We start from the raw sequence: 24,945 nt of genomic DNA, 5'->3' as shown, positions 1-24,945 counted from the left end.
CAGCCGCTCACCTCCGCTAATAGGACAGTTCCTCCTCAGCCGCGAACAACCCGAGGTGTGACCTTTGGAAGTGAGGGGCGAGGCGTGAGCCAAGCTTTCTTTTTTTTTTTTTTTTCCAAAATTTGATCACACTTTATCAGTAACTGATGAATAAACAATAGAGGAGCGGAATAACTGAAATGTAGGACCTACATCTGAACACTAACCCCAACCCTGAAGTGCACTAACCCTAACCCGTTCTAATAACAACAAAATCGAATAAAATCCCAAATCAAAAACAAAGGAATATTCCGCAACACAGATATAAAACATCGCAAATAATGAAGCCGGCTCAGATTGTCCTGTTGCTTTAAGGAGCAACTACTTCTTGCATAGACGCCCTTTCTTTACTAGTAGATCCATTTGGATTGGGGGGGGCGGGGGGACTGCGCGCGGTGGGTCCTCGTACGTCAACTACAGTCGTTTGTTTTAATCAGCCCGGGGTCCCAGGGCAAGAGTAATTTCGACCCAATTTGTCCCGGGCTCTAAAAAGTGTTAAAAGTGCACTAACACCGCGCTGGAGTTCATGTCAGCCAGTGGGACTCCTCGGTGTTATGGTGGCCAAAGAAAAAAGGGACGGTTAGATCCACCGGGAGCGTAATAACAGATTAATGTGGCGTGCCAGGCCCCACGAGCAGACGTGTTTGACGTTAATGCCTCGCTGTATGTTATCCAGCTCGCAGAAATGTTGGACGCCAACAACGGGATCCGAGGACAGGGATGTTTAGGCACTAATTACCAAACAGCAAGGCGCAAGTCTCGCTCCATATTCCCTTACTCCTGTGGAAACACGAGGCCGTCTCCATTTATTTTTCCTCGACTGTTGTTTCTGGCAGGGCCGCGTCTCGGTAAACAGCGCTCGCCCGCCATTGTAAATCCGACAGGCGCAGATCTTTCAAGTTAGGCTCCTTTGAGGAAAAATGGAGACGGATCGGATGGCGGCGCTCGGGTTTTCCGTCTTAATGAGAGAGTGGAGAAGAGGGATGGCGTTTGATCCCTGGCATGGAAGCCTCTATTTAAGCCTGTCAACGGTCATCACTCTCTCTCTCGCTCTCTCTCTCGCTGCTGCTCTCTCGCTGTCTCGCTCTCCCTCTCTCCCTTTCGATCTCTCTTTTTCCCCCTCGCTCATTCTCCCTCTTTTCCTCCTTCTTTCTGCTGTGGATATGGATAAGGAAACAGACCCACACCACTGGATTTGATCAACTCAGTCAGGCGGACTTAACCCTTTCAGGCGCAGATTATGAGAGCTATAGGGGAAGATCTTGGCCCCTACTTACCTGACCAAGTGAGAGTGAGACCACTTACGCCCCCACCCCACCCCCCTGCACTCCCCTCCTCGCCCTGCCCCCCTCCGCCCTCCGCCCCTACCCCTTCTAGACAAGCACACAATACACCAGCATTGACTGATTACCTGTCCGAAAAGCGGATACAAAAGAAAGGGCAGAAGCAGATCTGTGAAAATATTATTTTATTCATAGAGCTTCGCAATGAGCAAAGTTTTTCAGTCATCATACTCCAATTTCAGATCAAATGTTTGTCCAAACCACACGAGAGCCTTTTGGCTCTCCGAGTAAGGCAAGCTATAGCGCGCTGGCCAAAGACGATAAGCCCCAAGACAAATTTCCAGCCTCCTACGCATGGACAATGAAACTTTTGAACTTGAACTTTGAACCCTACGAGTGTTGAGAGACTCCTCGTCGTGGAGGAAATGTTCTGAGATGAAGGGCTGCAGGGCACGGTTCCTGACCATGGGCGACCTGGCCGGGAAGCCGCTTTTCATCGCAGCTCTAATGGCTCCGCCTAATCAAGCCTGATTGGGCTGCTAAATAAATACTGTCTCCATTCATAATATCAAGTGTAACCTAAGACAAAATCAATACCTTGACTGAACACGAATAGCTAGAGGCAAAAACACATGTCTTCGTTTGGGTCAGAATACCTTTTTTTTTTTTTCTTTTTCTTTTTTGAATGAGTCAATCAGTGACATTGGCATGGAATTTAGAACGTTATAAATAAAGGCACGTCATTGAAGGCGGGTGTGATTCTAAATTTTCTAAATTGATTTCAAATGCGACGAAAGACGGAGGAAGTGATCAACGTGTGCAAACCAGTCAGCAGGAGGCTTTGCATATTCCCGTGTTATTTTTGGTTGTGCGAATCAACACACCAAATCATATCAATTAAATTTCAGAAACCAATTTCTCAAAAGGATCGATCGATGTTTACAATATGTATAACAATATTGAAACTAAAACGATTACAGCAACGATTAACGTTGAGAGCCGACCCGATTCATCTTGAGATCGCGACAGCCACAATAAATATCCGTCCGGTTAAAGTAGTTTCAGTCAGTTCCGAATTATTTTGGAGTAAAGGCTTCGTAAATCTAGGAATAAATAAATGGTTGGCTGATGCAGGCAGCTGGTGGAGAGGTTTGGACTGACTGAGGTTTGGAAGACTGGAGGAACAGCGACGTCTGTCGCCGCCAAGGGAAGACACTTTGTGAAATGTGTTACAAAGCACATATACATGGAGCAACGAAACCTTGTTTGGGCAAAAGACGAGTCATCAGAAGTCATCAAACCCGAAAAACCAGACCTGACGTGTTTTTTTTAATCTGGTTACAAAAATGTGAAATGATAAAAAAAAAGTGTATTATTGCATTTACAGAAATAAATCTGCTATAGTTACGCTATTGAAATGACTTCCTTATCTATATCTATATCCTATATATATATATAGATATAGATATAGATATAGATATATATCCTCATATACATGTTTATTTTTATATATATGAATGTAAATATATATATATATATATATAAATACACATAATTATATATATAACTTCCCTATATGTATGACATTGTGGTGAAAAATAAAGTCATCACTGTTTGTTAGTTAGTTTGGTGTTGCTTGTCTACTTGGCCAGCCTCCTGGCCACGTCCTTGTACGCCACCTCGATCTCGAAGTCGGCGGCGCAGGTGTTGGTGAACTCATCGCGGGCGTAGGCGTTCCTCAGATACCGCCACACACCTGACATGTCCGAGGAGATGTCATAGTTTCGGTACTTCTTGGCGACAACCTGGGAGACAGGGAACAGTTATTTGAGGAGACGAATAGAAGGTATAAGGCTGAGAAGGAGAAGAAGAAGAAGAAGAAGAAGAAGAAGAAGAAGAAGAAGAATTAAGAAAATGGGAGAAGATGAAGGTGATTCTGATGATGAAGAAGAAGAAGAAAAAGTAGCAGAACAAGAACAAGAAAAACTGAAGATGATCTTGATGAATGACTCGAAAAAGCAGAAGAATAAAGAAGAAAGGGCAAAAAAAATAAGATAATAATAATAATAATAATGATAATAATAATAATAATAAAAACAACAATAACCATGTGACAAATAAAGATTCTTCTTCTTCTATAAAATCTATAATAATAACAAGAATTGTTTGCACAAAACAAATCCTTGAGAAGCATGTGATTTCTCCTGCACAGCAGCCTTCACCACAGTAAATAGTTATAATATTATAGTAATAATGTAGCAGTTGCATGGTAATAATGCTGTAATAACATGGTGATAATGAAGAAATGGCATGGTGATAACGTAGTAATAACATGGTGAAACGTAGTAATAACGTGTGATAATGCAGGAATAACATGGTAACGATAACATGGTGAGAATGTAGTAATAACATGGTGATCATCTAGTCACATGGTTATAATGTGGCTGTCATCCTCCTCGCTCACCTTGACGATGTGGAGCTTGGGCAGCAGGTTACAGTCTGCCAGCGTGAGCTCGTCTCCGTCGAGGAAGCGGCGGTCGGATGCCTTCTCCTCCTCCATGCTGTCTGCGTCGATCTCGTCCGGCAGAGGGCTGTTCAGGTACTCATCCAGCTTCTTCAGGGCCTTCGTCAGACCTTTCTCAAGAGCTGGAAAACAGGCAACATAACATAACATAATATAATATAATATAATATAATATAATATAATTTAACTGTGTACAGACTGGTGCTGCCCATGTGTGGGCTATTAGCATATTGGACATTTTTCCTGCTATTATCTACAACTACCACTAGACCACAGCACAGCAACTCAATTGAATGATATTTACATTTACTGGACACTGCTGCCACCTAGCGGAGGAGCGTTTAAATAGTCAGCAGCTTCTATTACGAACGACTGACTTGCTTACAATTTGACATTATTTTACCGAAAAACTATTGTGAGGATTCTTGAGTGAATTATTTGTCAATTAGTTGAGAATTGTTTGGAGTAGCTAAAGACTAATGAAGGGACGATTGAAAATCTTTTGCTGAGGAATGATTGTCTGGGTCTACATTGATGACCCAGAAATGGACGGAGTATAATATTTATCAATTTTTGTCAAATGCATTTTGCTTGTTTGTTTTCTCTTTTGTTGTGATCATCACTATTTCATTACTATAAATTAATGTAAAGCACTTTGAGCTTCATATTGTGTATGAAAGGAGCTATTAAAATGTCGTAATTTCATAATTGTTATTATTATTATTTTTGTTATTATTGTTATTATTATTATTATTTCATATATATGTATATATATATATATATATATATATATATATACATATATATATACAGTATATGACTGGGGTCATATTGGCCTACTGGTTGGTGATTAGGGTCATTGGTCTATAGGTTGGATGACTGCTGTCGTTGGTCTGCTGGTTGGTGACTAGGGCCATATTAGCCTTGAGGTTCGGTGACTAGGGTCACTGGCCTACTGGTCGCTTGATTAGGGTCATATCGGAATCCTGGTTGCTTGACTACGGTCATATTAGCCTACTGATTATAGGCGATTATAGGCACATGCGCAGGGGTGGATGTGACTGAAGCAGCCACCCACCTGCGTTGGCGTCTGGCTTGGTGTTCTTGATGAACGCTGAGAACCTGGCAAAAATGTCGTTTCCAGCTGTGTTGGACTCCCTCTGCTTGGCAGCCAGTTTGGGATACCTGAGGAGCAGGGGACAGAGCGAGGACACATCTGGAGAGCATTAACACCTGAACGCTCAGACATGGAAACGTGCTTCACAGCGACTTGGCTTCCTCTCCTTTAGGCGTTTTTTCACACCAAGGATCATTTATAATGTGAAAAACTTTCACATGGCAATAAAATAAAGACCAGGCATTCGAGGTTGCAACCTTTCTTTGGTCCCACTAACAACTGAAAAGCCGTCTGACTTGGCATTGGCAAAACTTCTCAGCTGATTTGATTTAGCTGCAGCAAACTGGGCAATCCTTCAGTTTTTAATCCAAATTTATTTTAAAATGTTCACACCATATATTCACCTTTTATTAGTGTTTAATATTTCCTAGCATTTCAACTCTGCTGTCAGCAGCTGCAAATTAAATAAATTCGGCACAAGAATTACTAAAAACCAGTCAAATAGACATTGTTGGCCTAGACAGTCAGACATGAGAGCAGTAATTCACCTCGGAGGAGCGAGCATTTCCTCCAGGAATTCCTCAATCTTGTTGATGTCGGTCTTGACCTCTCCATTGAAGGTCAAGAAGGGCGGATGAGTCCCCGGAGCCAGGTTATGCAGATCTGCCGGCTTTCTGCAAAGTAGAGAGGGGGGAGAAAGTCAAGATTGCATGAGGTCTGTGCCGGGATCATGTTTGGATCGAGTTTTATTTGTCAATGCATAACATAACAGCAGTGTCAAAGTGTCATGTTTGCACTGAAATGCTTGGAAATAGTACTATATCCAATGGAAATAGTAGCAAAACAAGTTTATCAAGTTAAAATGACTAAATTAAAGTTATACTAAAAATAAAAAAAATAAATCTGAAATATTTACAAAGAAATTGAGAAAATTTAACAAAAATCTGGAACAGCGAGCTGGGAAAATTTACTAAATTTGGGGTGAGTGAACAGAATTTAAATTGCAATGTGCAGGTAAATGTAAAAATGTAAATATAGGTACGAGTGTTTGCATACGCATCCATATAAATGTCAAAGTGCACAATTCCATGAATTGCCTCCATTTCCTGGCTTTAGACTTTTAATGTATTATTTTTCCCTTCTTATAAATTTGGCATCGTTCCCTACCTCTTGAGGTCAACGGTGGTGACATTGAACACCACACCTTTCAGCCAGAGGATCATGAAGAGGCGCTGCGAGAAGGGACAGTTCCCAATGCTCTCCCCATCGCTCCCAGCCTGCACACATACGCAGAGTAGAACATTTTCAAAGTTAAAAAGTCGCCACAACAGCTCGATCTCAAAGGTGTGGATTTTCTTTCCCAAAGCCTCCACTGTGACTACACACACACACACACACACACACACACACACACACACGCACACACACACACACACACACACACACACACACACAAATACACAATGAACACAATCTGCTTCTTTACACATTCTAATATTAGAAGCTTCTTTTTATAACTCTTTGATCACCGCCTCCAGTTCTCGGGCGATTTAACAAAGATCCAATCCAGAAGAACTGAATAACCGCACATAAAAAATGTTTGTTGAGGATTATGTGCAATATCGCCATGCCACACATAGTGAATTTTGATATGATCAACTTTAGAGTTAATACTTAATATGTTCACGCCACCCTTTTTTTCTCCTTTTGGTTGTGAAGATGTTGAGTTTTAAAATAAGAGATTATCTTTCCATCTTTACCTCTCCTTTTTTCCTCAGGGGATTAATAAAGTGATATCTTCTCTTATCCGCGAGGGGCTCACGTCAAACCGTCAGCCAAAGAACAGGGACCGGGAGGGGTGGGGTCGGGGGTGGGGGTTGGAGGGGGTTCAACGGGGCAAAAACGTCACAGTCTAAAACAAATCTTAATGGTAACCCTCTGGTAGTGGCATTACCAAACGAACGCAAATGATCTTTGAATAGAGGCTATGTACCTAAATCAGGTCCAACATGAAATCATCTATTGCATTTTTGCTAAAAGTGAACAACCCACTAATAAGACCACAATACATCAATCGATAAGGGAAGTGCACTGGTGAAATCTCTTTTTTTCCGGCGCAACTGTGAGATCCAGTGTCTGCGTACAGCAGTGTAACTCTGACACCAGAGCAGCGGGAGCTGTGAATTATACATGGAGCTTCCATTACTTGGTTCAGTGGCCAGCGGGCACACGGGGCAGGGCTCAGTCCCACCGTACCACACAGAGAAAGCCCTCATGAGGCCACAGACCACGGTGTAGGGGCATTGACCACGAGGTCACGCAAAGGTCACAGACTGCTCTTTCTGGGCTACATTGACCCGACGATGATGATGTTTGGGCAATGTGTATTTAGGATTTAATGAACTGTGATATGTTAGTGTGCCAAGTCAAAACATGAATATCTTATTTTATTTTGATTAGGTGTCGGTATTGTTGAGTTTTTCCATGTTTTCTTTTCTCAGTTGTGTGCTGGCAAAAATAAATAACAAATTAATATGACAAAACTCACAGCAAATTTTGGAGCGTATAGATGTACCCACTTGGCCACAGTTACCAGCAAAGCCCAGAAACCGTTGCATGTGCCGGTGCCGGTGCATGCAGAATTAGCTGAGCCAACTGTATGTATGCCAGCCATTGACACTCAGCGCTGTGCTGTTGACTTCTATGTGCATTGTTATGAATGGCCTGAATGGCTATTGGGCAACAATACTCAACTGCTGATAGTAGCCAATCAAGATCTAGAACACCGGGGACAAAGGTCACACACACAAGAGGTGGGCACGGGTGGGGGTGAAGCCCCTGGGTTATTGAACGGAGAGTGGAACCACGGGACGACAGATATAATAACTCGAAACGATTGCTGACATGACACCGTTAGACCCGTTCCCGTCAATTGATTTCAGAAAGTTCAAAGAACTTGTTGTAGTATTTATCTTGTGTGGTTAGACAGTAGGAAAGGACTTTCGTTATGCTTCAATAAAGTCATCGGTATGAAATGACACACCATTATGACATGGCATTGGGCCGTCGCCAAGCTCTCTACTATGACGTGACGCCACCTCTTATCTCCTTTAATGTGGAGTCATAAAGACTCGTTACAGGGGATGCACGTTTTACCATCACAACAGCACGGGTGACGGTCGTGGATAAATTCAGCTTTGTCGTCGTGCAGAAATAATGCCGCCCTAAAAACATCATCACAGCAGCAAGCCTGAACTTCACCCTGATCAAAATGTTTGCCCAATCTCTGCAACGCCGAGCGCTGTGTCTCCCTTTTTTGGCACTTTGTGAGCAACACAACTCAATAACGTAGATTTATTCACTTTAAATTTTGAAGAAAAATAAATAATAATGATTATAATAATTATATTAATTTTGAAATACAACTAAATGACTGAGATTTAATTCCATTTCCTTTAAAAATCAATATCTCTATCTACAGTATATCTACAGGATTCTGTCCAGCTGCGGACACCAATTGCGGCAGCACCAAAACGATGTCTTTAAATTGTGGAAAGACGGCCGAAATGAGTAGTTGAGTGGTATGTCCATGCGATGTGGGGTGGGGGGCATCAGAGATGGATGGGGGGGGTGCTGCTCGGTCCATCTAGGTCGGATCTCAGATGGCCACATGGAGCACTAATCTAAATATAGGCGCTGCAGCTGCCATGGAAACCTAAATGAATACCACATACAGCATGGGCAGCAGCCAAACTGGAAGGCGGCTACACATCCATACGTACAATGTCAAGAAAACAAACATTCATCTACAAAGATTTTCACCAGTTTTCTGCGTATATTTTGGGATAGATAAACGCTAATAGCGGGTTGATCTGGTGGAAAGTTTGGAGTACTGGGGTGATGCAAGCAGACTGTGTTGTGGCTTCTAGTCCCCGTCGCACCGCCTCCGGCGACCCGGCTCAATCCGGCCCGCGTGTGTGAGATAATTGGGCCGTTGTGTTTTCGGTGGAGTGCCGGCCGCGCAACGCACCACCTGCTTCCACCTGCTTCCACCTGCTTCCACCTGCTTCCACCTGCTTCCACCTGCTTCCACCTGCTTCCACCTCCATCCGCCCCAGGTACATTAACCCGCCTCCGACTTTTCCCAGGAGGAGGGTTTAGAGCATGGGGTGATGAAGTTCAAAACAACACGACGGCACCGCGGACGTCACTCTAAAACTCCATTCCCGAGTCACCGTATTGTGATACGAGACGGAGACATTGTCTGGGATTTTGGTTATCGCAATAATGTGATATCGTTAGATGTTGATGAAATTTTGTTTTCTGAACTGAATAGACTGTTAGATAGCCTCTATCCACATTGCTAATCTCTATCCACATGTCAGGTGTGTAAAATTTCTTACTGTATGAAAGTACTACTGGTCATTCCCCAAAGTAGCATCAACTGAATCAAAATCGAGGTATTCCTTTGAAAAATATCACCCAGCCCTTGTCTGTGTGTCTCTGATACTGTAGGATAGAGCATCAACTGTTGCATATCATTGTATCCCCGTAGTGATCTAAGGTAACTATCTAACCCAGGTATCTACAGTCTAGAGTCTACGGTATCACTCCGGTTCACCCTGGAGCCCAAACGTGCCGCTGTAACTCTACCTTCACTAATCAGGTTACACCTACTTTCCAAAACACACCGACCCCTGGCGATATCCACTATCCAAAGAGAAACGCTGAATCGGAGAACGACACAGCCTCTGTCTTACCTTGACAAAGAGCTCTATGTCGGGGTCTCTGTCCTGACCATTGGTACCGGACATGGTACTGGGCTCTTGTTGTTTTACCTCTTGGATTGAGACGTCGAAGTCAGGACCGGCACAGCCCTTCACAGACCACAGTCCTTAGATCAGCTCAGGGGATCTCTACATCGTCCAGCATGGACCGAGGACAAACCCTGACGACTTTCCTTTGACTCGCCCCTTTTATTTGGTTCTGGATTCTGGGCTTTTGGAGGCTGTTGAGTTTTGTGTATATCCTCAGAACCTGCTCCCTTAAGGTTTGTGTTGTTTGCACGAGCTCCTCTGTTCCTCTGCACCCCAGAGCCGTGACTGGATGGTTGGGCGCGAGCTGAGAGTGGCTTAGGGTTCCGGGGTTGCGGGTTCCAGGTGGCAGGTGGTCCAAGGGGAAGCGACCAGTCGTGGATATGTGTCCCCTGCGCTCTGATTTAGCCCGGGCTACAGATGGGGAGCAGAGCTGACTCTCACTGACACTCGGTGGTAAACAGGTGTCAGCCTATACCAGGGGGTGGAGCCCAGCCTCTCTGCCTCGCTCCCTTCCAAACAGTACCACCATCCCCTCATCCTCCACCCCAGCAAACAGTCCCATCTCCCTCCTCTGAATGTGTCGCCTCAGCTGTTTCCATTTCTGTTCCCCCATTGCTACTGTTCTGTCTCCTTAATGCTGCAAATCCAGATTAAAGTGTCCTGTGGTCACATCGAGCAGCGATAATTGCCCATTTACCAAAAAATTGCACTGAAGAAATTGAGTCATGGCATCATAAATTTGTAAAATCTATATGTGTGCATCTGTTGTGTCTGTTGTGTGCATCTTGAAATTGAGATATTCAGCTGCACGTTTTGAGTTGAGAAAAAAATAGAGATTTAACGAATCAAAACAATTAGTTTTAATGGATCCAATAAATGAAGTCAGTGATTTTTTTTCAGTGCGTATATTAGTCTGTGTGTGTGTGTGTGTGTGTGTATGTATCTATTTGTCTGCCCTTCTGTGTGTGTGTGTGTGTAGGCTGCAGCAGCATTCACATCCATATTTGATGTGAGCGTGCGTCTTGCTGTGGCAGGATTCAGCAGCTTGTGTCTGATCATGAGGTGAGACCTGCCCAAGATTCCTGCGTGAATTATTTATACCAAGATTTGGTTTTTAAGAAGGGCCTTTTTTGTTGTTTTTTTGGGGTTTTTTTTGGCGAGGGCTTACGGAGCATCTCCACTAATATGTAGAAAATCTCTCCAACACCAAAGTGGGAAATATTCAGCAGAACTTTTCACTGTTTGCATAGATTATGCATACAATCCATAAGCATACAAATTCTGTATTTTACTCAAGACCAAAAGAAGGGTTCATACGTTGAGAAACACACAAAAAAAGAAAAAGGAAAAATAAGTCCTCATAATGTACATTTAATTGCACTTGTAGTATTATTATTATAATTTCAGTCTCCCCCATTTCTGAGATGAAAGCCCTGGCACGGAAGTCGCTCACTTCTTCCTATTTGAAATGCAGATTAAAAAGGGAAGGAGCGCTATAACTAATTTAAACTCTTTCTAATTATGGAGCAGCCCCCTCTCCTGGCAGGCATTTCATCAGACAGCACAAAATTACTTTTTCCTCATAGAGTACATTTTTAAAGTTCCTCTTGCGAGCATCATAAAAATAACCAACCGCTCCATGTGTTGGGCTGTGAACAGTTGGGTTGATTTTGGCTTTTATTTGCTCCTCTCTTACATTTATACATTATATCGTGTTCTAAGAAGTGTTTTCCAACCAATCATTTTGGCACAGCGACCAATTTGCAGTGGTAACAAACACAGGGTAACTAACAGTTTATTTAAGTCAATGCAAGTACATGCTCTGAGTACATTTCGATTTTACAGAAATTAACCCCTACACGGACCCTACCTGACCCCACACGGAGATTTTTTCTTAACCTTGAAGAAATACGTTTACACTTCCACGGTCAAAGGAGCCTTTTTTTTGTTTACCGGTGCCTCCACACTTTAAACGCTCTGGTCTAGTATTCATTTGTATGCAATTTAAGTTCTGTATTTTTCCCATGTGTACGAATGTTTGATTCAATATTTGTAATATTTGTATTATATGTATTTTGTTTTATTTATATACAGCATTTTCAGGTTCTTTTGTACATTCATTTCACCAGTATGTATTCTTTTATTTTTAATAATTGGTGTGTATTTTTTATTTCTATACGACATTATCCAGTTCTTTTGTACATTTGTGTTACATTTATATATTCAGTATATATATATTTATTTTGGGCTTTGTCTTCACATTCTCAACATTATCAACAGCCGCAGACTTTGGAAGACGCTGTAATCTATTGAGGAAAACAATTAAAAATGAATGCAGGAAAAAGCGACTTTTGGTTTTTCCTATCCCCTTTGTCAGGAAACTCAAATCCCAAACTTGTTGAGCTAATCATTCACTTGGGCATCAATCAGTAACAGATGATTCTGTGTCTCTGAGTGAACTAACGCACGTTACCATCGGGGGACAAGCTGATGTATGAGGCAAGTCGGAGTACAGACACAGAATGTCCTGCTGGAATAATGTCAAAGCCTTTTGTTGTAGGCCACAGAGGAAACCATTATTATATCATTGCATTTTATGATACTTCCAAAAACAGAAATAGACGGCGGTGCCTTATCATCTCGTCAGGCTGATCTCTTTGAGGCTTTGATATTAGCCAATACATCAATATATTACAATATATCTCTACTATCTGCTGTAAAGAAAACCAATATGATTTTATATTGTGTTAACCGAATAATAAAAGTCCTTTCTCATGTTATCACTCAAGGCAACAAAAACATTCCATCTTCTTGAAATGACACCTGTGTAGGGTTGTGTGACCAGATGTTGTGGAGCCACTGCAGGGGAGGCGCGTTCTGAGTGTCATCCGCGGTGATACCGCAGGGAGCGGGGGTGGGGTTGGTATGCCAGCCGATAGGAAGAATCGGGGCTCACCGCGGTCTCTTTAACTTGCTTTTATAGCGCGGGTCATCACAGTTTATGGTGGTGGTTCAATGTAAAGCGGTTGGTCACATATTGGAAGGTCACATAGAGGATACGTCAGTGTGTGTGTGTGTGTGTGTGTGTGTGTGTGTGTGTGTGTGTGTGTGTGTGTATGTATCTGTGTGTGTGTGTGTGTGTGTGTGTGTGTGTGTGTGTGTGTGTGTGTGTGTGTGTGTGTGTGTGTGTGTGTGGAGACAGGTGTTCTGCTTTACTGTGATACAGGACCTGCGTATAAGTGATGAAATGGAACCCTGTAGTGGCTCATATGACATCATCCAGACACTATTCTCTGTGATTATTTTTGTATGACTTGGTTATATTTTCTTGCTCGAGTCCAAGGTTTTTAGGGTGTACAATACTTTAAAACAGTGATTCTCAATCTTTTTCGTATTAAGGACCCTCAATTTGACACACATTAGGCTACAGACCCCATTTGATATGATTTAGTCTCTGGGGCCCCCAGTCAGATAATTGTTTTTCTTATTATTGTTAAATATGATTTAAAATGCCATGCCTGTCTACACTATAGTTAGTGAGATCATGATCAGAACAGTCATTATTGTGCATTCTCAAACGTGTTGAAATGAAATAATTGGTGAGGTATAACTAGTAATTTTCTTTTGCTGGCGACTCACTGGAGCGTCTCGAAGGACCCCCGGGGGCCCCCAGACCCCACGTTGAGAACCACATATCGAACATAACATTTAAAACATATTAATATAGCCTTGGACTTGGTTTAGACTTATAATTAAATTAACACTTGTGTGTGGAAGAAGACGAAGAAGAAGAAGAAGAAGAAGAAGAAGAAGAAGAAGAAGAAGAAGAAGAAGAAGAAGAAGAAGAAGAAAAAGAAGAAGTGGCTCCTATCAAAAAGACATTTCTCAGTTCAATAAACATATTTATCTTTGAAACGGTCCTTGGAGTGACTTTGTGCTTGTTCTAACTGAGCTGTGACAGAGTTCTTAAATCCACTCTTAAAACCACTGACTCCCTGTCTCCAAGGCCCAATCAGCAAAGTGACCCCTGCATGGAGGACAGATTAGAGGTCTTGCTCTATCAGAAAAGCAGGAAAACACACAAAGGGATTTACTCAGGCGGGGAAAACACCCTTGGTTTCTATGGCCGGACGTGCACGGCAGACAGGTTAATTATTATATCGGCCCGTCGAAGTAAGCCCCTAAATCAGGGACAATTAATTCCACACACACAGAGAGCGACGCTTTTTTCACGACTAGATCGAATGACCTCGGAGGTCAGCATTGGATTTCTTGCACATGTTCCTTTTTTGGCGACTGTTGATCAGACATTCCGGCGAAAACAGAAGTTTGCTTCAGACCAACCACATAATTTTAAAGCTGCTCCGTCATTGAAGCACATTATAAACAGTATTTGAGCACCTGTTATTTTCCCATGATTCAATCAAGGTTATAGGGCCAGCCAACTCCCAATGGAGGACCCAGAGTGAATGTTAATAAATACATCTTTCCATTAAATACATCAGTAAATACTTCAATATCACCATCAATAAATCCATAAATATATACTTCAATAAATATTCAACAAAATGTAAAATAAATGTAAAATCATGTTGATCATTGATTTATTGGTTTATTTCTGTATGTATTTATTGATGGATTAATTCATTCATTTGTTTATTTATGGATATATTGAAGCATTTATTGGTTTAATTACAAATGTATTCATCGATTAACATGTCACTCTGGGTGATCCATAATTAAGAAGTGAGATCATGAAAAGAAAGCGAAAACAGGGAAGGCAGATGTGTTACTTTCTTATATTTTATTTTGTTGATATCTTTATCAAAAGCATCGTTAGAAGCAGATATTTTTAATATTTGTGAACCCAGCAGAATCAAAACTTCAGCTGCGTAGTCAGCTGTCAATCTAAGAGTTATCAACTTTGAATTTCACAAAGACTTTATATTTTATGGCAATAATGTGCAAAGGCGGCCAGTTCTAGCTCAATGGTCCCAAATAAGTTATTACTTGAATGATTGGGATCTGCAAGCTGTTTTTACTTCGAATGTAAAGAGTCCTAGAGGCCTATATGCGATTCTTACCTTGACAAAAAGAGAGATGTCTGGTGCATCCGGATCGGCTGGCGCTGCGCTGGATTCACTCAAAGTCATGTTCTCCAAAGTGTCCAGGGTGTGTTGCTCAGCCACCTCAGGCGTCGAGGCCATGAACACCCCCCCCTCTGCTTCACCTCCATCGCTTCCAGTCGGTCGGCTGCACCGCTCTGCACGGGAGTCAGAGGAGGAGGATGACCGGCACGAGCCCGCGGCCTCTCCCCTGGCCCCGGCAGGCGCCTCCGCCTCGGCCACTGCAGCTGCCTCGACCGCTGCAACCGCCTCAGCCTCTCCGACTGCCTCAACCTCAGGTTCCTCAACTGCCTCAACCTCTTGAACTGCCTTGACCACAGGCTCCTCAACTGCCTCAACCTCTTGAACTGCCTTGACCTCCGGTTCTTCAACTGCCTCAACCTCTAGGACTGCCTCAACCTCTAGTACTGCCTCAACCTCAGGTTCCTCAACTGCCTCAACTTCTCGGACTGCCTTGACCTCAGGCTCTTCAACTGCCTCAACCTCTTGAACTGCCTCAACCTCAGGTTCCTCAACTGCCTCAACCTCTCGGACTGCCTTGACCTCAGGCTCTTCAACTGCCTCAACCTCTTGAACTGCCTTGACCTCAGGTTGCTCAGCTGCCTCAACCTCTTGAACTGCCTCAACCTCTCGGACTGCCTTGCCCTCTGGTTCCTCAACTGCCTCAACCTCTTGAACTGCCTCGACCTCGGGTGGCCCATCTACCACAAAAATGTCCTCAGCAGCTGCCTTGACCTCTGCCTCTTCAACAGCCTCGGCCTCTTGCTGCAGCACCCCGACCTCTCCCCGTTCCCGTGAGCCTTCCTCCTCACTATCACTGGATGAAGACGAGCGCTTTCCCTTGTCCTTTTTGTCCTCCTCCTCATGGTCTCTGGTGTCCATGTGGTCCGGCGAGGGTCGCTCTGCCTCGCTGCCCAGAGGTCCACTCTGATCACGACAGCCGACCTTCTGCTCTGCGTCACCTGGCTTCTCGTGCGTGTTCACCTCTCGTGTTTTCTCGTGGAAGTTCTCCATGTTGGTGGGTTGGTTGGTTGGTTGGTTGTTAATGTTTTAGGTGTGGGTGTCTGACCGGCTCTGGTGTGGTGGCTGTGCGCTGGAGTGGTCAAACTTCACTGAAGCACAAAGTCACACAAAGACCTGCCTCTGAGAGCGCGCATGGGCGCATTCCAGAGATAACTGATGAAGGAACTTTGATCCTCCAAGTTAAAGCGTGATTTATGGAAATAGCCCCAGAAGGACATTGAAACGTGGGAATTTTAAGGTTTTTTGAAAAATGCCAATTTGATTTTGGGCTGTTGGGAAAGAAACACTCATTTTTAACCAAAGTAAAATTATTAATAACCTGACACAAAAATGAAAGTACCAAAGTTCCACATGCACATTTCTACTTCTGTAAAGGTACGTCAGCAATAGCTCTTAAGTTTAAAAAGTAAAAGTACTTATCCAGTGCCCTGATATAAGAGACTATAATAATATAATATTTGCTACTGTGGATTTTGTCGGCAGATGAGTGTTAAAATTTACCAAACAATAGTATAGGTGGTGTCATACTGTAGTACTTTATAAGGACGTGGACCTGAGGAATCACTGATAAATCCTAAATCAGCAGTTCGATAGAACTGATAGAAATGTGAAAAAAAACATTTCAAAATGTTATTTGCTTTGAAATTTTTTCGAGAAAAGTCAGGTGTCTCTGAAACTGAATGTACTAAACATCTGTACTTACTTAAGTACTTAAATAAGTAAGCAAAGTAACACAGTATTATTGTGCTGCTTTCCACTGATGACATATAACATGAAAAAGAACGATGGAAAATGTCTTGTCTTGACACACACAATCAAACAAGCACGCAACATACAAGCATAGACACCCAGCTATAAAAGAAGAGCAAAGAGGTTTTTTGTTGACATAAGTCAGTTTTATTTGACATCAGACTGATTGATTGTATCAACATTGCAAAGGTAGTTAATTTGTTAAAGTAGAATATCCATATGTTCCAAATCCAGAGTAACAATCGAATAAATCATAGGGAAACCTAATCTATTTTTCAATGAGAAATTCAAATGAATTGTTTAAATATACTGTGAATATATTTCATTTCTCTCGGGGGGGGGGGGGGGGGGTGTGGTAATACTCTTCCTTTATTAAACATAAGATAATTATCAAAAAATTTGCAAATTTTTAATATAAATCACTTCAATTTATGAATTTAAATTTTGTAAGAAGCATATCACAGTGATGTCTTTCATTTTTGGCACAGGTTATTTGTTATGCATCCAAAACCTTAAAGAGAAAATCCAACCAATGAATCTGAAAAGATCCTTACAAAATACTTGAATAATTGAGACTAACAGAATTGGATAATACCTTATTTTTTTTATAACGCTAATTAAAAAGCTTTTGGCAAGAGGCACCTATTATTATTATTAATATTATTATTATTATTATGATTTCAAATAGCATCTACTGACAATGAGTGCAAATGATACATGACCTAAAAAAAAAGCTTTCCACCCTTCTTTCGGTTTCATTTCGATCCTCTAGTGCAAATCAGGGGAACAGCTCTCATGGGCCACGCCTACGTAGTCTCCTCAACCAAAAAAGACAAAGAAACCTTTTACAAAGCCTAAGACAAAATACTGACCAATTGCACTTCACAGTTCACCACTAAATGGTCATGGTTCAGGACAGTTAACATTCAAACACATGGGCACGACACAATCACCTGCACAGGAAAAATGCCCCGAAAAATACAAAATCTCTAAGAACGAAAGAGAACTATGAATAGACTAGTCAATACAAAACGACTGCACGCTTTCGTAAGATGTTCTACGTGAAGTTAAAAGGCAAATGGTAAAATTAATTCTGAAGAGCAAAGACCTGGCGGAATTGACCGATCAGCGACACGTATAAGCGGCGGCCTGGCACATCGAGTGAGTCTCACATCTTAAGTGATCAATATCTGCTCAGTATCACAACACTTAGAGACAATGACTCATCCAAGCAAATCAGGCCATTTCTGACACTGTTGCGCTCAAAGAATTTGTGATTTTATTTTACATATTTTTTCCTGCGTCACTGATGCCGTCGTTCAGCTCGGAGCCGCCAAAAATCTATGCTCAATTTTTGGCGTCATTACCAGAAGAGGTAATGACGCCAAAAATGCCATAAACAATAAAGGCGAGTTCAAATCCCGTCTGGTCAATAGATTTGAAAACGTCAAACGAATAAAGCGAAGTGTTCCTTTTAACGCGGCAAGGTGATCACAGCCATAGTTTTTGCCCAACCCGCGTTCATATTCACCAGAATCACAGGGTAAAAAAAGTACACCGCTCTCAGTTTGAAACGGTATAGTAATGGGGAGACAATGCCACGGGCAACTAAGAATGAAATTGGGTTTAAAAAAAATAAAAATAAAAAATCACAATCAAAGCAAAGCCACTGTGAAGCCCGTGTGAAGGTGTTCTTCTTGATGACGCCTGCACCAGAAGCGTCCCCTATACGCCTTCCCCCAGCCCTGCACCTGCAGCCTGGCTGACACCTTGAACCCGGTAGATGTCACTCAAAAGACAGACCGTGGCGTTCGGCAGGACAAGAGAAGGCTTTAGGGGTCGTTTCTGGCCAAAACGCAACCATTTTTATTTTTTTCTATTTCTTTACATGGGTTTTGTTTTGTTTTCCTCCTTTACTTCCACCCCCCTACAGATGCAAGCCCTCCTGCAGAAGGGGCTGCGACATCTCTCTGTTCCGGAGCGGCAGCGAAGGAAGCTGCTTCAGAGTCGCTTGTCGGACGAACACCATCAGGAAACCCAGCACCATCAGCACGCCCAGCAAGGAGCCCACGGCGGGGGCGTAGGAGACCCGGGAAACCCGGGCAGCGGCGCTGGGTGTCACTGGGGGAGCGAGCTCCTGGGAGAGGAGGTCCTGGACGTTGGTGAGGGATCCGTTGTTGGGCAACGGATGCAGGGACAGGATGTGGCACATGAGAGGGTACAGGTCGACGGAGTGCATGAAGGCCTTGACGTAGTCCTGGCGAAAGGCGGGGCCGCGGGCCACGAACACGGGATGCATGCTGGGTAAGGTGTTGCTGTAGCCGTGGTTCCCCACTGTAGAGAAATGGAGACGTTATTTGGCTGTATGATTTGATGTTTGTTATTCCTTAACAACAATCTATAGATTTTCACTGGAGGAAAAATCCATCAAGCGTAGAAAATCCTCATTGAGCCTTGATTCTGCAAACATTGAATCTGTTCACATTCAAAATCGATAACTGAGTGAAATATGAATGAATGAATGAATGAATAAATGAATGAATAAAACTAATAAATAAATAAACAAACAAACAAACAAATAAATAAATAAATAATTTTGGGTTGAAGGGCGTAATTCGTATAGTTCATTTGAATTATAAATTTGTAATCTGAATCAGAATTACTTTATTTGCTACTTGTCTACAGACGATTAGAATGACAAAAAAAAGGCTTCCTGGTCTGGGGGAAAAAATATAAAAGTAAAATTATAATAATAAAATAAAATATAATTAAACGTCAAGTAAAAAATAGAATTGTCCAAATATACACAAATAAAGAAAAAGCCACAAAAAAGCAAAACAAGAATAGTCAAATATATAAAATGTACAGAATATTCAGTGTAGTCCTATACACAGGTCAGGTTATTGGTACAGGAATAAATTATGATTATAAATAATTCTGTGGCTGTCACAGTTTGCACAGTGTAATTACTAAGTTATAATTTGTAAATTATTGTGAACTGTCTGACAACATTGCCAGCTTCCTGTTTTCAAAAAGGACATTTAACATGTGTTTTATTTAAAGGCTTAAACTTTTGCCCCATTGGACTGGATTGGATGAAGCGTCAGCAAAGTGTTCATTATTTTTAGTAGTAGTAGTCCATATTGATGTTGACAGACCTTATATACTATCTTTCAATAAAATCAACAGTGCCATGACACACAGAGGACACAAGAGGGTGTCAGAAGTCAATAACTTAAATCCTGATGCACGTCATAAATACAGTATATCAACCACATTTAACATTGTGGGGAGGTCACCATATCTGTCTTCGATTCAACAATGGTACTGGGACACAAATAGGCTCTTGCAAATCAGAGCCGGACACTCTTGATATACTGTTAATTATATATAACTCACTATGATAGGGCTTTAGACATAATTCTCCCTAAAACATTAAGCAGGTCCAAAAGACACAAGCAAGTATTTCAGAAGAGACTCTGTGCTCTACTCATGTAGGGTTTCAATAATGGATTAAGGGACTATTTTCCACCTATTTTCCTTCCAAAGCAAATCGCTTTGGAAATACGCACCTTGCAAAAACACTCCTTTTATCCATAATTGATTGAGCTTCAGCCTGGTTTTTAGCATTATTTTTTATACACTTTTTGGGGACATTTCAAACTGCTTTACATTTTTTGTGAAAAGCAATGCAAAATAGAGAAATCGGGGGGGGGGGGGAATCCTTTGTTCCTCACACGGCAACCACAGCGGCTCAGTGTAAAAGTGAGTGGCAGTGTATGCGATTCAAACAAATGAAAACAAGACAAAAAAAAAAAAATGAAATGTTCTGCAAAATGTCCCCATCGCTTTAATGAGACCCACTCTGATCCACGCCGACTGATATATTTTTATTTTTAAGGCCATTTTTAGAGCGGAGATGGCAGCGGGATTCATCATTTTAAAAATGGAAAAATCCCAAAGACTGCTGCAGATTGGGTACGTACACATAAAGGAGGCGCTCCGGTTCTGAACAACGGTCCATCCTTCCTGGGCCTCGATGAGGATGGGCATGATCCTGACATTGAGGCGGTAGTGGAGGTGCTCGGGGATGTCTTCCTTCTTGAACACGACCATGTGGGGGTGAGCGTCTACCAGCATGTTGTAGACCTCCTCCAGCCTCCCTGCGAAAGGGAAACGTTAAAGGGGAACTATTATGCTCCTTTCAGCAAGTTCGTATAGGGCTCCAAGGGCCCCAAAACATGTTTTGGAATTTTCTTGGCTGAAAATACCACTCAGATGATGCATTTTGCCATTCTAACATGCCTCTACAAACCTCTGTTCTCGACGGGATGTTTCTGTGTGTGTGTGTGTGTCGCTTTAAATGTAAATGCACTGCCGGGCCTCTAGTTCTGTTAAGCAATGGGGTTTGAGCTTCACTCCGGGCTCCTTTGAATTAAAACCTTATCAGCACATTAAATTCTGTTTGTGAACAAATTTGAGGCGAGAAATAAGCAATGCAGTTGCTGAATCTTCACTCATATTAGATCTATAAGGCCTCATTTAAACGCTTCTACTTTGAGTGGAAAATAAATGGAGAAAATGTGCAAAAAATGTGCACGTTTGTGTATTCTTGAGGTATCTTGATATTTTGTTTGCACTGTAAATAAATTACTGGAGGTATGAAAATAACAAAAAATCATAGCCTAGACTAGAAAATCCACCTTTGTTTGCAAACAGGCGTATTTACTTTGCTGTGACTGAACATGATATTACCATTATATGATGTGAAAATCAATTATCCAAATTCAAGTACCTTCTTTACTTATCGTTGTATTTATTCAAATAATATTCTGTAACAATTCCACTAGATATTGTCTGGGACTGTGTAATATTGTGTAATACAGTAGCATAATATGATAAATGGTGTCTTTAAGTTTGCATCAGAGTAAAGTCAGGAAATTTTGGGAACGTCAGACGGTTCTAGTTGTTTTGATCAATGACTCCGCTACCTTCTCGTCATAACATCCACATTTCTAATGATTTATTGTGTAAATATCTTATGAAAGCACCATTAGTCATGCAAATACAAATATAACATCCAAATATAATAGATATTTGATTTTGTTAGTGTAACTCCTGTTTCTTTACAGCAAAGTGATATTTCTGAATGTCAAATGAGAGTATTATTCTAGAAGAGGACTATTCTAGAAGAGGACTGGTGGGTAGGAGGCTTGGTTACACTGACAACAACCTGTGTGAAAGCTGATACCTTCTTTGGGAAGGATTCCCACCACAGGGCTTTTGTCCACCCATGTGTACAGCTCCCTGTCCACATACTGGTCCAGCTCGATGATGTTGTCAGTGGAAAGCTGGGTCATGCCGTGGTCGCTGGTGACAACCAGGTTCACCTTCTCGTACAGCCCGGCCTTCCTCAGCTCGTTCCTGAGGAAGCCCAGCTTCTTGTCGATGTCCACGATCACCACGTCCATGAGGGAGCTCTCGGGACCCAGGTTGTGGCCGCTCTCGTCCGGTTCTTCCCAGTACAGGACTCCGAAATCCACCGCCTCCTCCCCTGGGGCAGAGAACCACTCGATGAGCTGCTGCACCCGGGCTTTGAAGGGGATGGAGGCGTTGTAGGGGAGGTAATGGGTCGGGTACGTCCCGTGGATCTCCACATCCGACCCGGGCCACATCACCGCTGCACTACGCCTTCCCGCCTTCTGATTGGTCACCCACAGAGGCACCGCCTCCTCCCACCACCGTGGGTCGTAGATGCTGTCCGTCTCCATGGAGAAGGAGCGGTTCAGAACCGGGTCGTACATCTCGTTGGCCACGATGCCGTGCGTCTCGGCGTACAGACCCGTCACTAGGCTGTAGTGGTTTGGGAAGGTTTTGGTGATATAGGCGTTTTCCACCCTCTCCACCTTCACCCCTTCACGCATCAGGGCGTGGAAGTTGGGCGTGGGGACGCGGTTGACATAGTCCCAGCGGAAGCCATCGAAAGATACAAGCAGCAGCTTGGACGGCTCCCTGGAAGCGTGGCCCCTCTGCTTGTGAGGGGCGACGCGGTGGAGAACGGCCGGGGGCAAGAGCAGAGCCCACAGACAGAGCAGGGAACAGCAGCCTCCTCTGGATAAGCAGCCCAGCATTGTATCACCTGTGACGAGGGGTCCTGCAGGGGCAAAAAACTTAACTAGGGTTACTCCATTGACTAATGTTGTTCCAGGAAGAAGTGAGGCTACACATGATGCCAACAAGGCACCTTTTACTTTGTGAAATGTTTTTTATGGATAATTATTTGAATTATAATGAATATATTAGATGAATATGACTTGATTTTTCATAATTGGAGACCAGTAATCCAAGAGAGATAATGATTGAACATAATTTGCTGAGGAATTACCGTGATCCTTCAATGTCCATAAGAGAAATGATATAATAATGATTGCCTTCAATGAATGTGAATCAGGTTGAGTTGTATGTTTTGTATTTATTTAACCACAATAGTGAATGACAATTCAAGATAAGCAGGTCGGGGGTAAATTATGTCATTACATTTATTTATTTTTTTGTGCAGACTGGTGAGCTGGCAAATACATTACAATTAATCTAACAACAAAACACAAACCACTACAGGCACCATATGATGCAGAAACGTTGCCACTTTTCCGATTTAATGGAACGCGCGTGTGTGCGTGTGTGTGCGGTCAGAATAAACGAATCGCGTTCTGCTGAACAGCCAGATCTGCCCGAAAACAAAAGGACAACCCAACGGAACGACTGTGTCGACTGCAAAAACCACCATTTACGAGCGCGACACGGCTGCATCTTGGTATCATAGTATATATGTATTTATTTGTGTTGGCATGCACACTAATGCGTGCTTTCAAACGCCGGGGCTTACCTTGTTATCTGGCCGTGCAAGGTGCAGCCTCTGCTCTGCACAAAGATAAACAGCCGGATCGGTTCTGGGCAGAGGAAGTCCCGCCTACCGGGTGCTTTGCAATCTAATAGCAATTGACTTTGACCGCTTTACACCCGAACATGACCGTCCGAAGACAACAGATCGGAGGTTATTTCATCCACTGCGCGCTTCATGCTGCAGGATTCCAAAAGTGCGTAGTCCCCCCAACTCCCTGCCGAGTGTGCGGCTTGTGATGACGTAATGCAGGTTGGGCGGGGTAGGGGGGGGGGGGCAGTTTATCATTGCTTCTGCTTGTCCACTGGGAATAGGACGGGTTTGTGTATTTTTACTTTAAGGTGCAAATGGTGTGTATGTTTATTATCCCAACCTGCCCTGGATGAGAATAATAAAGTATAACTCTGTTTAGTCCAAAAGGAGGAATTTCAATCATAAAAATGCATGTTTCCCCACAATTATATATATATATATACACACACACATACACACACATATATATGTATATATGATATATATATACGATCTATATATACTGTATATATATATATATATATATATATATATATATATATATATATATATATATGTAATATATATATATATATATATAAAATATATTGAATAAATAAATAAATAAATGGTTGATTGGTTTATTAATTAATTAATTGATTAATTGATAAATAAAAACAAATATATAAACGTATATATATTTACATTTATATATATTTTTTCAATACATTGTTTGGTAAAAAAGTGCCCACCAGATGTCAGTCAAGTTCTATCTAAAGAGTAAGACACGTAGCTGTGACTGGATCGCCAATCTATTGAGAATGTATCCTAGGAGCATCTTAATGCTTCATTATGGTCATTTCATTTTTATGTTTGAAAATAAGCCTGTGGTGGTCTGGCCAGGTGAGGAGACATTTTAAAACAGTCGGCTATAGTAATCAACAGAAGGTGCCCTCCTGGTCCCCAGGGCCCTGGGCCCCCACCCTCCTTCTCTGTGTCTTTGCTTGACTATCTATTACATTTTTTTACAATTGGTTATACTTTCTCATACTTTTTCATCATACTTTATGGTGTTTATCTTGAAGACAACCATGACAACCATGATGGATCATAGCTTTCAATAACCTCTCTGTGTTGTGATTCCAAATGCCATGGGATATTTGTCAATCCAAAACCCATTCAACTTGGGTTGAGAGTTTCCTTGTTATAATTTGGTTTTCTGTGAGAGAGGCTAATAGTTGGTGTTGTTGTCAAGAGATCCTGTGGATGTTGGCCTATCAAGCCCTTTAAAAGTCCTGTGGTGTAATTGTATCTCGAGTTCGACTATTATAAAATACAGAATTGGAGATGAAC

At 42.2% G+C, this 24,945-nt stretch overlaps 1 protein-coding gene across 1 annotated transcript; it reads right to left on the bottom strand.

Annotated features, from left to right (window-relative positions):
* Nucleotides 1-2,962: 2,962 nt before the first annotated feature.
* Nucleotides 2,963-23,742, bottom strand: LOC307227335 (uncharacterized protein; the record flags this gene model as incomplete). The annotated part of the gene is made up of 10 exons (XM_079996615.1): nt 23,566-23,742; nt 21,931-22,833; nt 20,666-20,842; nt 18,610-19,013; nt 14,865-15,914; nt 6,131-6,240; nt 5,512-5,637; nt 4,925-5,031; nt 3,787-3,968; nt 2,963-3,127 (listed from the first exon to the last, which is right to left on the bottom strand). The coding sequence occupies exons 2-10, from the start codon at nt 22,808-22,810 to the stop codon at nt 2,963-2,965; spliced, it is 3,201 nt and encodes a 1,066-aa protein (XP_079852741.1). The 5' UTR covers nt 22,811-22,833; nt 23,566-23,742.
* Nucleotides 23,743-24,945: the final 1,203 nt, after the last annotated feature.

This window comes from Zeus faber (genome assembly GCF_960531495.2).
Source record: "Zeus faber genome assembly, chromosome: 2".
Lineage (NCBI taxonomy): Eukaryota > Metazoa > Chordata > Actinopteri > Zeiformes > Zeidae > Zeus > Zeus faber.
The sequence above is the reverse complement of the archived record's forward strand: the minus strand, read 5'-3'. Positions and strand labels throughout refer to the sequence as shown.